Source organism: Equus quagga, chromosome 15 (assembly GCF_021613505.1).
Source record: "Equus quagga isolate Etosha38 chromosome 15, UCLA_HA_Equagga_1.0, whole genome shotgun sequence".
Lineage (NCBI taxonomy): Eukaryota > Metazoa > Chordata > Mammalia > Perissodactyla > Equidae > Equus > Equus quagga.
Window position 1 is genome coordinate 40,264,905 of NC_060281.1, and position 13,532 is coordinate 40,278,436.

Consider the following 13,532-nt stretch of genomic DNA (forward strand, 5'->3'; position numbering starts at 1 on the left):
AGGCACTCCCAGGAAAATCACACTCTGTTCTATTGGTTACAAAACAGGTTTGTACGTAATATTTCAAAACAAGATTCCCTGTTGTCTTGGCCCCTCAGTGTTACCATCCCACAGCTCTGGGTGCAGCAGCCTGACAACAACTGTCTAGAGTTGCAGGTGACATCTAGGTTTTCCAGCTGAACGTAATGTGCAATACTGGGCAAATACAGTATTCCACGGACTGTCAAAGAACAAGCTTTACAAACACAAGGTCAGGATGGAAAAAGCAAAGAGAGAACTTTACATACGTAAAAACCTTTAAAAAGTAGAACAAAAAATGAGCCCAACTGTGCCAGGTATCGGTGGAATTTTTATAGTCACAAGACATAACTCCCATCATTTAAAATTGTTTTTGCGCATCACTATTGCAGAAGTAGGAAGAAAACAGAAGGTAATTGCTTTTTGAAAAAGCCGCCTACTTTTCAATGACACGAACATAAAAAGCTTTTCACTGTACATAATCAGCAGCACACTACTTAAACTTATAAACAGAATTCACATTTATATAGCAAATTTTACCATCTGCCGACATGTTTTTAGGTGTGTTTTAAATATCAAGATTATCTTTTAAGTGAGAGACTTTCAAAATTACAGAAACAGAGTTGGAAGACCCTCATGTAATAAGCAAAATATGAAATTAAGAAATATGTTTTTCATAAATTTTCCTAAAATATATGTTAAGAAACAATATTTGGCGGTGAACATTAAATACGATTCTGCAATATCAACTTTCCTGATCTTTTAAAACTGGGCCAATACTGGGAAATCAGAAGCTCAGATAAAGCAGGGCAGTATAAAGTCAAATTAAATCTGTAAAACAAACAGTATAAATTCTGAAAGGTGTAAATTACATTCTAATTATGCCCCTAATTTTAATAACCCAGTATAATAGGAACAAAATATGGGGTTTATCGGCAAATGAGGACAAAGACAAGCATTTTAATTCATTAAATAATAATGAGTTTCATTTCTAGCCCACAGGTTGGAAATTATATCCACACAATGAGGAGGCACAACAGAATTTTCTCTTGCCCTCCAGATCAGATCCCCACAAACAGGTGTGGGACGAGCAAGGAAAAGTTTTGGTCTCCATCTCTCCTGGCCCCTTAGCTTTCTCAGCAAAATTAGCTTACAGTTATAATAGAATTTGCTCTTACCCCGTATGAATTCAAAAGGGAAAATAATACTTTTTTAAAATGTGACATATCTCACATGATTAATGTAGGAAATCACTCTCATGACCTACAGAAGTAGCTGTCACAGAACATGAATAATGTGAATCTTCATGGTAGGAATACCAATTGATTTGGATTTTAGGAAACATAAAAGCTGAGTTTGGTGGCCAAATAGGACTAAGCTGGGAAAGGGACAAAAATCTTAAAGAGCATCAGTAAAATATAAGGTGTGAAACACCAGGTTTAAACTAAAGGAATTAACAGTAGAGTGCTTCTGGCTTTGTCCATAAAATATCTTTCTTTTTTCTAATGCATTTTAAAGGGCAGCAAAATAGGATATTATTTAGAATTAAATTTCTTTACCCTGAACCAATTCTTAGTCACAAGCAGTAAAACGGATAAAAATAAAATGATTACTAGAGCTCAAGAAGCAATGTAAGATGGGAGACAACTCTCCTAGTCTCTTATAATTCTGCGTAATTGTTAGACAAAGTTCAAATGAGCAATATGATGTTTCTCAGCATGATATAAGGTCATAAAGTCAACTAGATTGTAAAAATTCATGTCTGCAGATTAATGTATTAGATGAAGTTAGGAAAGAGTATGATTTATTAAAAGATGAGCTTAGAAGTCAATTTATACTATTTTCAGCTATTACAATCTTCCTTTAGTTAGTAAATGAGTTGAATGAAAAGTACGTAAATTTTCAATACATTCTATAACTGTACTAAAGCATATTTCTCCCATTTTTTAAAATAACAATAAGAGAAAATGTATACATAGATAAAATTATCTGAAGTGTATCAGCATTAACCCAGTAGAAATAATTAGTAAGAGTGGCAACAAACAAAAGATTTTAGGCAAAAGCTTTTCGAATACTCACTGATTCTTCATCTTGAATCATCTGTACTAAGTTGTCCAACACAGGTGTCAGATTTCTAAAGAGATTTTAAAGATGCGGACAGTGGAATGAAATCAAAAGCTTTCAGGAGGCTGGTTATTTTCATCATTGTCATAGAAAAAAAATTCAAAACTCTTACTTGGATTTCATATTATTAAAATTTTTGCCTAATGCCAGGTGTTGTATTGATCTGTTTTTACTGAGCCACACTATTAAGGTAGATAGGTCAGATTCTAAACCTGGAAAGAATCAGAGTAAGCGGAGAATTAAAACACATGCTTCTAAATGAATTCTCAGCTGGAACACAATAAAGCAAAAGTGACACGCCGTTGGGTGACTTTCCTGAGGGCCCTGGGTTCTAATCTTTTATTTTCAAAGGAACTTTTTGCTCTCTTTTCATGTCCTATTATTTCACAGGGATAAACTCATTCTCTACAAGACTTATCTAAATCTCTTATACAATCAGTGGCTAAATAAAGTCAGCAGGGATGGAGCACGGATAATGGCAGAAAATTCCACTTCTCCCCATCACTTTGTGAGGGAAGATTCCAACGCACTGTTCGCTGGTAAGTAACTGCAGTTGTCTATGCAAATTTAACAGGTTCACACTCACATGCTATTATAATCAGCAGAAACGAAGCTAACGAAACAAGCTTCTGAATAAATAAACGAGGGTTCAATTTTATTATCACCAAGAACGCAAAATGTTGGACTCAGATCTTTATCAATGTACTGATGATATATATTTTTTAACTGACTCATTTTACTGCATAGACCTTGCATTTTTGGTCACGGAATCAACTTAGTAAGACTTTTTGGCACAGATTTATTCCATAAATAAATTCTATTGTTAAAAGGTTCTATTGGTCGAGAAGTAAAGTAACATTTTTATCAAGGTGTTGTCTAGATTGGGCTAGAAGATTATTTTCCCTTTACTAAATGCTTCAAATAATATTTCTATTTCTTTTCTGATTTCTGACTTACCATTGTCGGAGATGTCTAAGCTGGTGATGTTGTGGATTTCGGCAATGCAGCCTTCTAACACTTGTGCACCTCCCGATCTCAGCTACGGAAACACAAACCAAATATAAGGTAAAGGCTTCACCTACTGGAGGATAAAGAGCCAGTCACTAGTCACTGCTATTTCTCATACCACATAAATCTAAAAATCATTAGAAAAAGAAACAAAAAGAAGATGGAGCCCACGCAGGACCACCACTGGCAAGGCACTGTCTGTCAACCCATAAGAATTTTCTTCATTTCTGACTTTTGGGAATCCAAAGAGTCCCTTTTATACATGAGAACACGTGACTGTTTTATCTGATTATTACAGATTTCAAGGTATAACTCAACCAAGTAGCAGTAAAACCACCAAAGGAGACAACACACACTAACTTTGACTGTCAAACACTTCAGGAAGGACCCATCCCTAATTGTCCTACAGAAATGGTGTGAGGTCCAACTGTTATAAAGTAGGTAGTAAACAGTTAAAGGTGAGTGCAAAAAATGATTTGTACAAACTCACTGAGCCACAGAATAGAAAGACGTTATATTAATCTAAATTACTATCATTATGGTTGGCTTATAGCAAAACCAAAAGCAAATTGTTAATTTCATCTCAATACCTAATTTATGCCAAAAAGAAAGGCAACCTATAAAACCCAGTATTTTTCATCTTTTGACATGAAACCAAAAGCATATTTTATAGAGATCAGAATATCTTTCTGTTTTCTATTCAGCAACTATTTGAGTCCCTACAATGTGTAAAGCATTGTGCAGAAAGCAAAGTTTCCCAAGCTATAGCCCCTTTGCTCAGTAAACTTACTAACAAGAGAGAAGAAACTACCATTTATTTGGAACTTACTATGTACCAAGGAACATGGTCATTTCTCAATTCCCTTAAGAAAATTAAAATTTATATAAACTTCCATACCAAATTTAAAATATAAAGTGCTACTTTCTACTTGTCAAGTTTTGATGTAAGAATTTAAAGAATTCTTGTTTCACTATTTTAGATGCGATATTTTTATGGTACCCTGGCCCAAAACCTACCAATTTCTCTGGCTACTCATATGTTAAGCAGAGTTTTGAGCAGATCTTTGAGATCACTCTTTATTCAGGAGTATTTCGGTTGATGTGTTTAAATTCAGCCTAACCTTTTTTTTTCTTTGAGAAAGATTAGCCCTGAGCTAACATCTGCCGCCAATCTTCCTCTTTTTTTTTGGCTGAGGAAGACTGGCCCAGAGCTAACATCCGTGCCCATCTTCCTCTACTTTATATGTGGGATGCCTACCCCAGCATGGCTTGACAAGCGGTGCCATGTCCACACCAGGGATCTGAACTGGCGAACCCCGGGCCGCCAAAGCAGAACATGCAAACTTAACTGCTGCACCACCGGGCTGGCCCCCAGCCCTTCCAACTTTTTAAGGTAACAGCAAATTACTCTAAGGTGCCTGATGTGACCTCTGAATGTGAGTGTCACTCAGGCAGACCTCCCAAAGAGACTGGTCTACATACTTCAGGGAAATCAAGACCACCCAACTCCACAGCTGAAAGGCTTCTGACCCAGTGTGTGGAATTATCGCCAAGAGTGAGCAGGCCACTTTCACTACTCCTTTTTTTCTTTTCCAGAGCTTTCCAGCTTATCCAAATGCTCCATCAAGCCCATCTTATCACGCCACCTCTAGACCATCCCTACTACCCTGCTACTCAAAGTGTGGTCCGCGGACTGGTGGCAGTCTGCAAAGTTTGTGGCCTGACATAAAATAAGTACAGAAATTGACTATAAATATTTTAGAAACCTTAGTAATAATAACATTAGGTCTGTTGTATCTCATAAGAAAAACTGAGGGCTTGTATTTTTTGTCTGTTTAAATCTTTGTAGGAATTCATTTTTATCATATTTTAGCAAAAGTTTATGGGTTATGACAAATCAGAAATTTGAAAAAAAAAAAAAAAAAAAAACCAGGTTCTTCACCACAAATACTTTTGAGATGGACTGCTCCAGATCACAGCTTGTTAACAGCTGAAGAAGTGAATGTGTATGTATGCTACATCAAAGTTAAAGCAAGAAATGATTTAGGCAAACACTTCAAAGAAACAATTTGATTTTCAGAGCATGCAAAAACATTATGTTTTTCAGAATACAAACGTAAGTGCACAAGTCTTGACAATTTCATTATTTGCTGTTAGTGATTTCTCTGTTCAGAAGTAAAATTTCTACAAGAGAATTTCTACTTTCTATTATAAAGTACAGTAAAAATATTCCATCTATGGAAAATACAGGCAACATTTAAGTGCTCAATTCTGTTTATTATATAAATACTCTCGACTGATAATATTTGTAGCATACACCCATAAAACTAACATTTTCCAATTGTTAAAAAAATAATCAAATGTATCAATTTATGCTAATTTATTGATTCATAAGGTACTTACACAATGGCCAAGCTAAGGAAAGCCCAAGGAGAAAAGACAAAAAATGTTATCAGCAGTAAGCAGACTAACGGAGAAGATAAAGTCTCTATCAATACACAATGCAAAAAAGCAGAGTCAGAAAAAAACACTTCCAACTAAAATTTGTTCCCAAAACAAAAATCAAAAATTTAAATAAGAAAATAACTGATCTTCAGTTACCAAAAAATTTGATTGAATTCACCAGTTATTAGATGCCTAAAATTCCCAAAAAGCTAAAGCTTTCCTAAAACTGTAAAAGCTTTTCCATTACTGTAATGAAAAGCCTTTTAAATGAATTTGCATAATTAGAGGCTGTGTCTGCATGTGTGCGTGTAAAACTGGTTTTTAAATTACCCTCACTTAGATCTCACACACTAATGTTATTTAAAAGAAAGCAAGATCAAAGAGGAGTAAATGCAACTGAATCACTGAATACTTTTTGAATGTTAAAAATAAAATCACATTTCTTTTAAGAGGAAGTGTCCTCTCAAGGAAAGTGGAACATTTCAGATGTTACTCACAGTTCTAAGAGAATAGTTATATTTAACACGCAAATATCCGTAACGGGGACAAGAGAAGCAAAGACACTAAAATCTAGAGAGGACTTCTAATAATCCATTTTCCTTCCTCAAGATCACTTGCCACTTAAAAAGATGTGGCAAACATTACAAATTTAAATATAAAATAACTCCCCAAACTATCACTTTTCTTCAATTGGAATTCCAATTTTAATTTAAAAAAAAAACATAGTTTTTCATTCTGAGAAATTTTCTCACACAAAACTGTGAATATTGTAGGTTTCTCCAAGGATGAAAAATGGTTTGACAAGATCCAACCAAAAATGTCCTCTTGCTGGCAGGGTTTGAGGCCAAAAGGCAATTTAGAACCTAACCAAAATATATATAAATACAGTGATTTCCAAGGTGCAAATGGTTGCATGTATTATATTGTTTCATATATGCTTCCTATGGTGAAACATTTTCCAACCTGCATTCCATACCCAGTCTAATAGGAAAGTGGTACACGAAGGGTACAGCAATGATGCCCAACACACAGCAGATCCACCTTCTCATCTCAAAGGAGGTTGAACGACTATCAAATTGAACGGAATTGCCTCAGAAGTTTCTATTCACTTGCTGTAATGTCCTAACTCGTTATAAATTTTAATATCAGGTGCTCTTTTCCTACGCATCATCAGAGCACCTTGCAGTGAATCGTGGAATTATGTGCAGCAACATTTCCCCTTAAAAGAACTAACTCCCACATCCAGACCTGCAACCAATCCTCGGCTATAATTAGCCTTTGCATCTTCACTAAACTATCAGAGATTTTTCTCTCTCACTTGGAAGAAGATTAAGCTTGAAGACTTTCGTTCCAGCACTTCTCTAGTCTTCTCTTGAAGTAAGACTATGAAGTAATAAGATTTTTAAAAACAGGCCAGAATGTATAGATTCACTGCCTCCTTTCAAGTAGACAAGCACATGGGGTGAAGACATACGAATGCCATTACCACCACCACCATATAAAACAGTTTTCAAACTCTTCTTCTGGAACCAACCTTGAGGGCAATGGAACATACACATTCCTTTGAAGATCTGCACAGATGCTAAGTTCTTACCCTTTGAGAGTGAATTAGGGTCAACCACAGGCATTTCAGACGCAAGTCTGGCCAGAGCCGGTAATACCATTTTGTGTCAAAAATTAGGTGTGACTGTAAATTGATGAGACTAATTCTTCTTGAAAGATTTCAAATAGCTTTGAAGGTAATTCCAAAAAATGTTTTAGTAAAGACAGAATATTTTAAAGCTTCTGAATAAAACGTTTTAGAAAGGCAATACCAATCTCTGCTGTAATTTCTAACATTCAAAATAAGTCTCCTCTGAAGTAATCTCTGCCTCCCCAGATAATGGTTCCCATGTGCCAGGCTCAGCACTGCGCCAAATACTACCCCCACAAACTATTATAATCCCCGTTCCACAGGTGAGAAACAAAGGCTGAAAGAAAGTAAGTCACTTGACAAGCCAAGTGGCTGAGCCAGGTTTCAAACGGGGCCTTTTTGATTCCCAAGTGCCCGCCCTTTGCCATGTCACCTTTTTCCTCCCGTGACTACTCTGAGTCATGTTCTTACGGAAAAAAATTATTCCTTTAGGTACTAAAAGACCAAGGGAAAGAAAAAGAAATGCTAACAGAATTCATGTGAAACGGCTTTAGGAACACAGATGTTCTTTCTCTAAGTATAGACGTTATCTGTAAATGTAAGGTTAATTTCAGTACTTATTAAACTGATAAGAACAGATACTAACACTTCATCTTAGCCAAAAGGCCAAAAAGAGACCATTTCAGTACTTACTAGCTTAGCCCTCATAGATCCAAAAGAACACAGCCCCAAATTCTGGATTTAAGTTTCAAATAACAATGATGTTTGTGTTACAGGAAAGCAACTCCATAATTTATATACCTGCAAGGTACTTTTTTTTAGTAGCATGAAGTGTAAATCTCCTCTCTCATTCAAATTGATGAATACGAAATGCCTCTTTCAGGGGAATACAGAAATACCACAAAATACTACAAGGACAACTCACCAGGAAAGGTGAGAATGAACAGCAAAGGAACTGGCATATGGTAGAAACAAAAATAATTTGCTTAAGCAAAGTTATTCTAAGGTTCCAATTTAGACTTCCAATTCCAACTTCAAGGTCACTTTCTTCTCTTTTCGTCAATAAACTCAACCACCACCTTAGATGATGATCACTTACCTACCATGACACCCATACAAACCTCATTTTAAAATTAATCAGGGGACAGTAGTTGTTTTCTAATAAAATTAATTATCTATTATAAGTATAAAAAGACTTCAAGGTATTTCACATTTGTTCTTTGTTTCTATGGCTCAGGTACCCTGTAATAGAGGCATCTGTAGGAGGTGTTGAACTCATACAGTGCCCACGTCAGAAACTGCTCAACATTAGGACTCTGACATTTGACTCCTTTCAGGTCTGTCAGTCCCTCATCTTAAGTAAGCCATCCCCGTGGAAATGATTTCCCAAGATGATTATTGGTGTCAGGGAAAAGTTTCAATTCCCACCACCACAGGTTGGGAATTAATCTGATCATCAGAGAAGGTTAAGTGCTAAATTATTCCATGATTTTGATTGGCATGCTAAGAGTAGAGGACATTATGTCTATAGCAGCTACACAGAGAATGAACAGAAAAAAATATACATACGCATAATTTTAAACTTCCAAGCTAGTGAAAGCTTTTTTCTAACAGCATTACACAAACTTTGAAGTAGTGAATGATTAAAGAGCAGCAGTAAAACTCAAAGTGCCAAGCATTCTATATGGATGATATTGTAACCCCAAATATCTTTCAGGAGAAAGGTTTACTATATCATAGAGATGAGCAAAGTGGAACCTAGTTAAATTCGGACATCCAGTCTTAAGAAAAAAAAAGGGTGGAAAAAAAGATGACAAGACACATTAGGAAAAATAATTCTGTGTTTCATCAATTTCATGAGCAGCAATATAACACATGACTTTATAAATGTGGTCACCAGTACTGTGATCCAAGCTATAAGACGGTAGGAGAACATGGCACTAAGATAGTTTTAAGGGTTCCCCATCTCAACAGCATCATCTTATCACATAGTCCATAAACAAATGGCCAAACTGAAGTTAGAATTATCATCATACTAATGGTCAATCCTGCCGTTAGGGAACAATCATTTGATCTGGATTCCTATCTTATTAAGAAAAAATTTAAAGGAAAAAGTCCACTAGCTGTTCAGTAGAACCATACGAAATTGCCAACAGTCTGCCATTTCTGACCTACAAAAATGTCAATTTCATGCAGGTCACCTAATATAACTGTCTTTGAAAGTTATTCCCAATAGGATCCCAAAGGAGTTGAGAGAACAAGCTCTATAGCAATATAAGACAATGTTCTTTGGGCACATGACCCCTATCAATTTATTTGAGAAGAAAATGTCTAATCATACTTAATATCTGGATTGGTTATTTTTTTTAAATTTTTTTTCTGAGGAAGATTCACCCTGAGCTAAACATCTATTGCCAATTTTCCTTTTTTTTTTCCTTGAGGAAGATTAGCCCTGAGCTACCACCTGTTCCACTCTTCCTCTACTTTGTATGTGGGATGCTGCCACAGCATGGCTGATGAGTGGTGTAGGTCCGCCCCCGGGGATCCAAAAACCGTGAACCCCGGCTGCCGCAGCAGAGCACACTGAACTTAAGCACTATGCCACAAGGACAGCCCCAATAGTACTTAATATCTAATAATTACTCATATTATCAACAACAATCAGGAGAACATACTTTCATTGTGGCTCTGCCATTAGTGAGTTGGGTTATTTCAGCTTCTTTAGACCTCAGTTTCCTCATCTATATGAATGGGATCACTTATTTCCATTCCAGTTTTGATGACAGAACTAAATGAAAGATGTTATATTAGCAGCAGTCATCATATTTAATCAGGATAGTAAAACCACTTATAGGCCACTGCTAATTCAGTAGTTTGATCTAACAGAGCAATCAAGTTTATACCGACTTGCTTTTTTTGATAGAATAACCCTTCCCATCCCATTCTTCTTATTCCTCCTGCCATAAAAAAATTATTATTGGCAAGTCCGTTAATAAAGTCCTGGTAAACAAATAATTAATTCATATTACTAGAGTTGGTTTCTGTTCTATGGTCTTTCTTTATAAATAAAAAAGCATTTATTTTCACATGACAACTTCACAATGCAGGGTTGGCTTTATAGGGGTTTGGGTTTTTTTTGGCTTTTCTTTTTTCCACACAAAAGATTAGCAACCCACACACAGTTGGTGTTCACTCCAGCTCCAAAGGAATTTTAAAAAATCCTGCACTAACAATTTACATGATACAATTTCAGACTTGTCAGTTTCTAGAATTTTCAAAGAGGTAAAGCATTAATCTTCAATATTTAGTGTTGGCTTAGGTGCCCGGCATTTTGGTAGGAGCTGAAAACATAAAACAAAGTAAGACACAGATATTGCCCTCCAGAAAGTTACAGCCTAGCTGGGAAAGCATACAGGAGACAATTTAATAATTGTGCAAGGCACTATGTGGTTCAGTGTTCAAATGCATGTCACCACCACTAAGTACTAGGCAATTAGAAAAGGACAAGATCATAAAGGGTTGAAGCAGTCAGGGAAGAAATTCAACAGATGGACAGACAGATAAGAGCAAATAAACTTTATATGTACCAGACACTCTCAGCAGCACTTGTCAAAAAATAGCTTCTCTAAACTTCATAACAAGGTTGCGGCACTAATATTGTCTCCCTTTTGCAGATGCAAAAATTGAGATTTAGTGATATCAACTAATCCATCCAGGATTGAAAACTGGGATCGAACCCTAAGAGTCTGATGCAGGTAGGGAGGAGACTGGACTCGAGCTAGATCCTTCAAGAGAGGGACGCCTTGGAGAAGAAGAGGGACATGGCAAGAGTGTGCCAGGAAGAGACAACATTGGGCATAAAGACCCAGGAACAGGACTGAAGAGACTTCCACCTCCAGCCCTGAGAAGAAGACAGCAAGTCTGACATGCTAGGTAAAGTCGGGCTCCAAAGAGACCGGGTGGTTTATACCTGGGTATTTTCTTACAAATGTAGAGGGGTTTAGTCTCAATTCCTCTCTGCGTTCATTGATAGGAAGTGTTTAGAATTGCTGTAATTTTGAGAAGTATCTTAATTTTTCTGTTTTAAACCAAGACATTAAAAAGTGAAATTAATAACAAGCCAGCCATTCCTTTCATAGTCTTTAAATTCAAGGTAGGTTATACACACTTGCCCCCTGCAAGGAACGCTGTACGGTACACTTTTCATGACAGCAAAGCTAGTTGATGACTTTATATCTCAAGGCTCCAGCATAGAATACTTAAGCAACTGGCTCCAAGAAGGGGGGGAAAAGTCATTAAAAACACACTTGAATGCTTTCTGAACGGTGTTCCATGGCTGTTTGTAGATTAAACTTGCAAAATACGGAACATCAAAAACTTCTGTAATGTGTGTTTTTCTGCTTCATTTATACCCTCTAGAATCACAGTATCACACTTTTTCCCGGAAAAAAACAAAGCAATTTTCAGGCTCTTATCTATTCTAGTACATACTCTTAAAGATGTTCTTACCTCACAGTTGCTGAGATCAAGAGAAACCCCTTTCAAGTTGTGATTACAAGCCAGGCCCAATAACAGCGCTCTGAGGGGAGGAAATACACATTAGACACAAATTCCACACATCACACTAAGAATTTGTAAGCACACTGAATAAAGCCCAGAGAAAAAAGAACGCCTTTTCTGAATCACAGGTCAAAAACGATCTCACTTTTTAAAATGCCAACTGCATTTCTGCCTCCCAACAGCAGTGAAGAAAATGACAGCGCACATTCTTCTGTTTGACACGGAGCAGATCCATCATAAATGCAAAACCCGACAGGATTGCTATTCCTATGCAAATAAACCAACAGTACACCTAATTGCACATTGAAATTAAATTGTGTTCATCACAGATCAATTCCCACCTGCATCTGCTGGGAACACCTTTAATAATGTTTAGAATATTATTAGGCAATTGTTATTATAATAGCAAAGTAAAGCTGGTTTTCCCTAAGGAATATGTTAGTGAGGAAGTCAGGCTCCACAGTATTCCAGGATGTGAAGTTATATCTAGATGGGTTTATTAAAGGGCCTACAGAGCGGGGATGGGTAAGGGTATAACAGCACCGGAAATAAGGAACAGGTCTTGAGTGTGAGTTCAGCATCCTGCCTGTGTGTCTGGCTACTAGCTGGTCACAAGGTAAACCACATCATCGTCTCAAAAGGAATGTTCTCATCAGCAGATTGAGGAGACTGGACTAATCACTGGGATCTCATATCTCTAAGAGAGTGAATTGATTCTACTCTCCTGACTCTGTCCTATGAAATCCAACACCATTGAGCAGGCTTGAAACATAAGTTTCACACATGCACACACATCCATTGAATTACACTGAGACGGGCCAGCCCAGTGGCATAGTGGTTAAGTCTGGCACACTCTGCTTCAGTGGCCTGGGTTCACAGGTTTGGATCTTGGACGCAGACCTACACCACTTGTCAAGCCATGCTGTAGCAGTGACCCACATACAAAATAAAAGAAGACTGGCACAGATGTTAGTTCAGAGCAAATTTTCCTCACCACCAAAAAAAAAAAATTACATTGAGAAGACAAAAGGCCCTCAGGTAGGCCCTGTAAGGAATACAAAGATGAGCACAAGAGGGCTCCTGCTCTCAAGCAAGGGAAACAAGTATGTGTGTAAATAACTATAATACAAGGCAGACAGTAGTAAGAACTAGAGAGCAGAACTGAGGCATCTGCTACCTAGGGTTGACTACCTGTTCTCGGTGTTCCAAGGAAAAAGACCTGCACCCAGTATACTCCAAAAATACCCCAGGGTAAGGGTGAGGTGGGAAGGTAAGGAATTATTTCACGGCAAAGTCTCTGAGATTTTCCCCTCCCAGTGGTTCTCTGGCCTCATCCACCGAGAGAGAACCCCAGCAGTGGGCGTGGAGCAGAAGAGCTTGGCTGCTCCCAACTATGAAAACAACCCCTGCAGGAAGAAAGCTGGAGGGCAGTGCCTTGCTCCTCATGCCTTTAGTCCAGCTCACTAGCCCCTTATTCCAAGACACTGTCCTATGAGAAAGGCTGGGCATATCTCATCTCTGTGCTTGCTTCTGTTCAACTACTTAATAAATTGTTTCTTCTCCTAAGAAGTGCTTTTTCCCTTTCTTTCTTGCGGGTAGTAATGAGCTGCTGAAATCGATTGGGACTGAGAACCAAAAGGCCAGTCCAGAGGTCCCGGTTCTTACTAACAGCTGGGTGGTCTCAAGCACATCTTTTTCTCTCTGTGTCTCAGGTTCTCATCAGCAAAATGGGAGAGTGAGGACA

General features: G+C 37.4%; 1 protein-coding gene and 1 pseudogene across 9 annotated transcripts in view; both read right to left on the reverse strand.

The window, feature by feature from the left end:
- Positions 1 to 13,532, reverse strand: part of CARMIL1 (capping protein regulator and myosin 1 linker 1) — a 310,460-nt gene that overhangs the window by 101,045 nt on the left and 195,883 nt on the right. For all 9 annotated transcript variants that reach the window (XR_006885324.1, XR_006885326.1, XR_006885325.1 and 6 more), the window contains 4 exons: positions 11,738 to 11,807; positions 3,100 to 3,181; positions 2,255 to 2,354; positions 2,098 to 2,152 (listed from right to left, as the gene is read on the reverse strand). Coding sequence is in view for 6 of the 9 variants with exons in the window: in XM_046639893.1 (XP_046495849.1) it covers positions 2,098 to 2,152; positions 2,255 to 2,354; positions 3,100 to 3,181; positions 11,738 to 11,807 (307 nt within the window). In the remaining 3 variants the exon portion in view is untranslated. The remainder of the gene's footprint in view (positions 1 to 2,097; positions 2,153 to 2,254; positions 2,355 to 3,099; positions 3,182 to 11,737; positions 11,808 to 13,532) is intronic.
- LOC124227471 (uncharacterized) lies at positions 7,789 to 7,906 on the reverse strand (annotated as a pseudogene).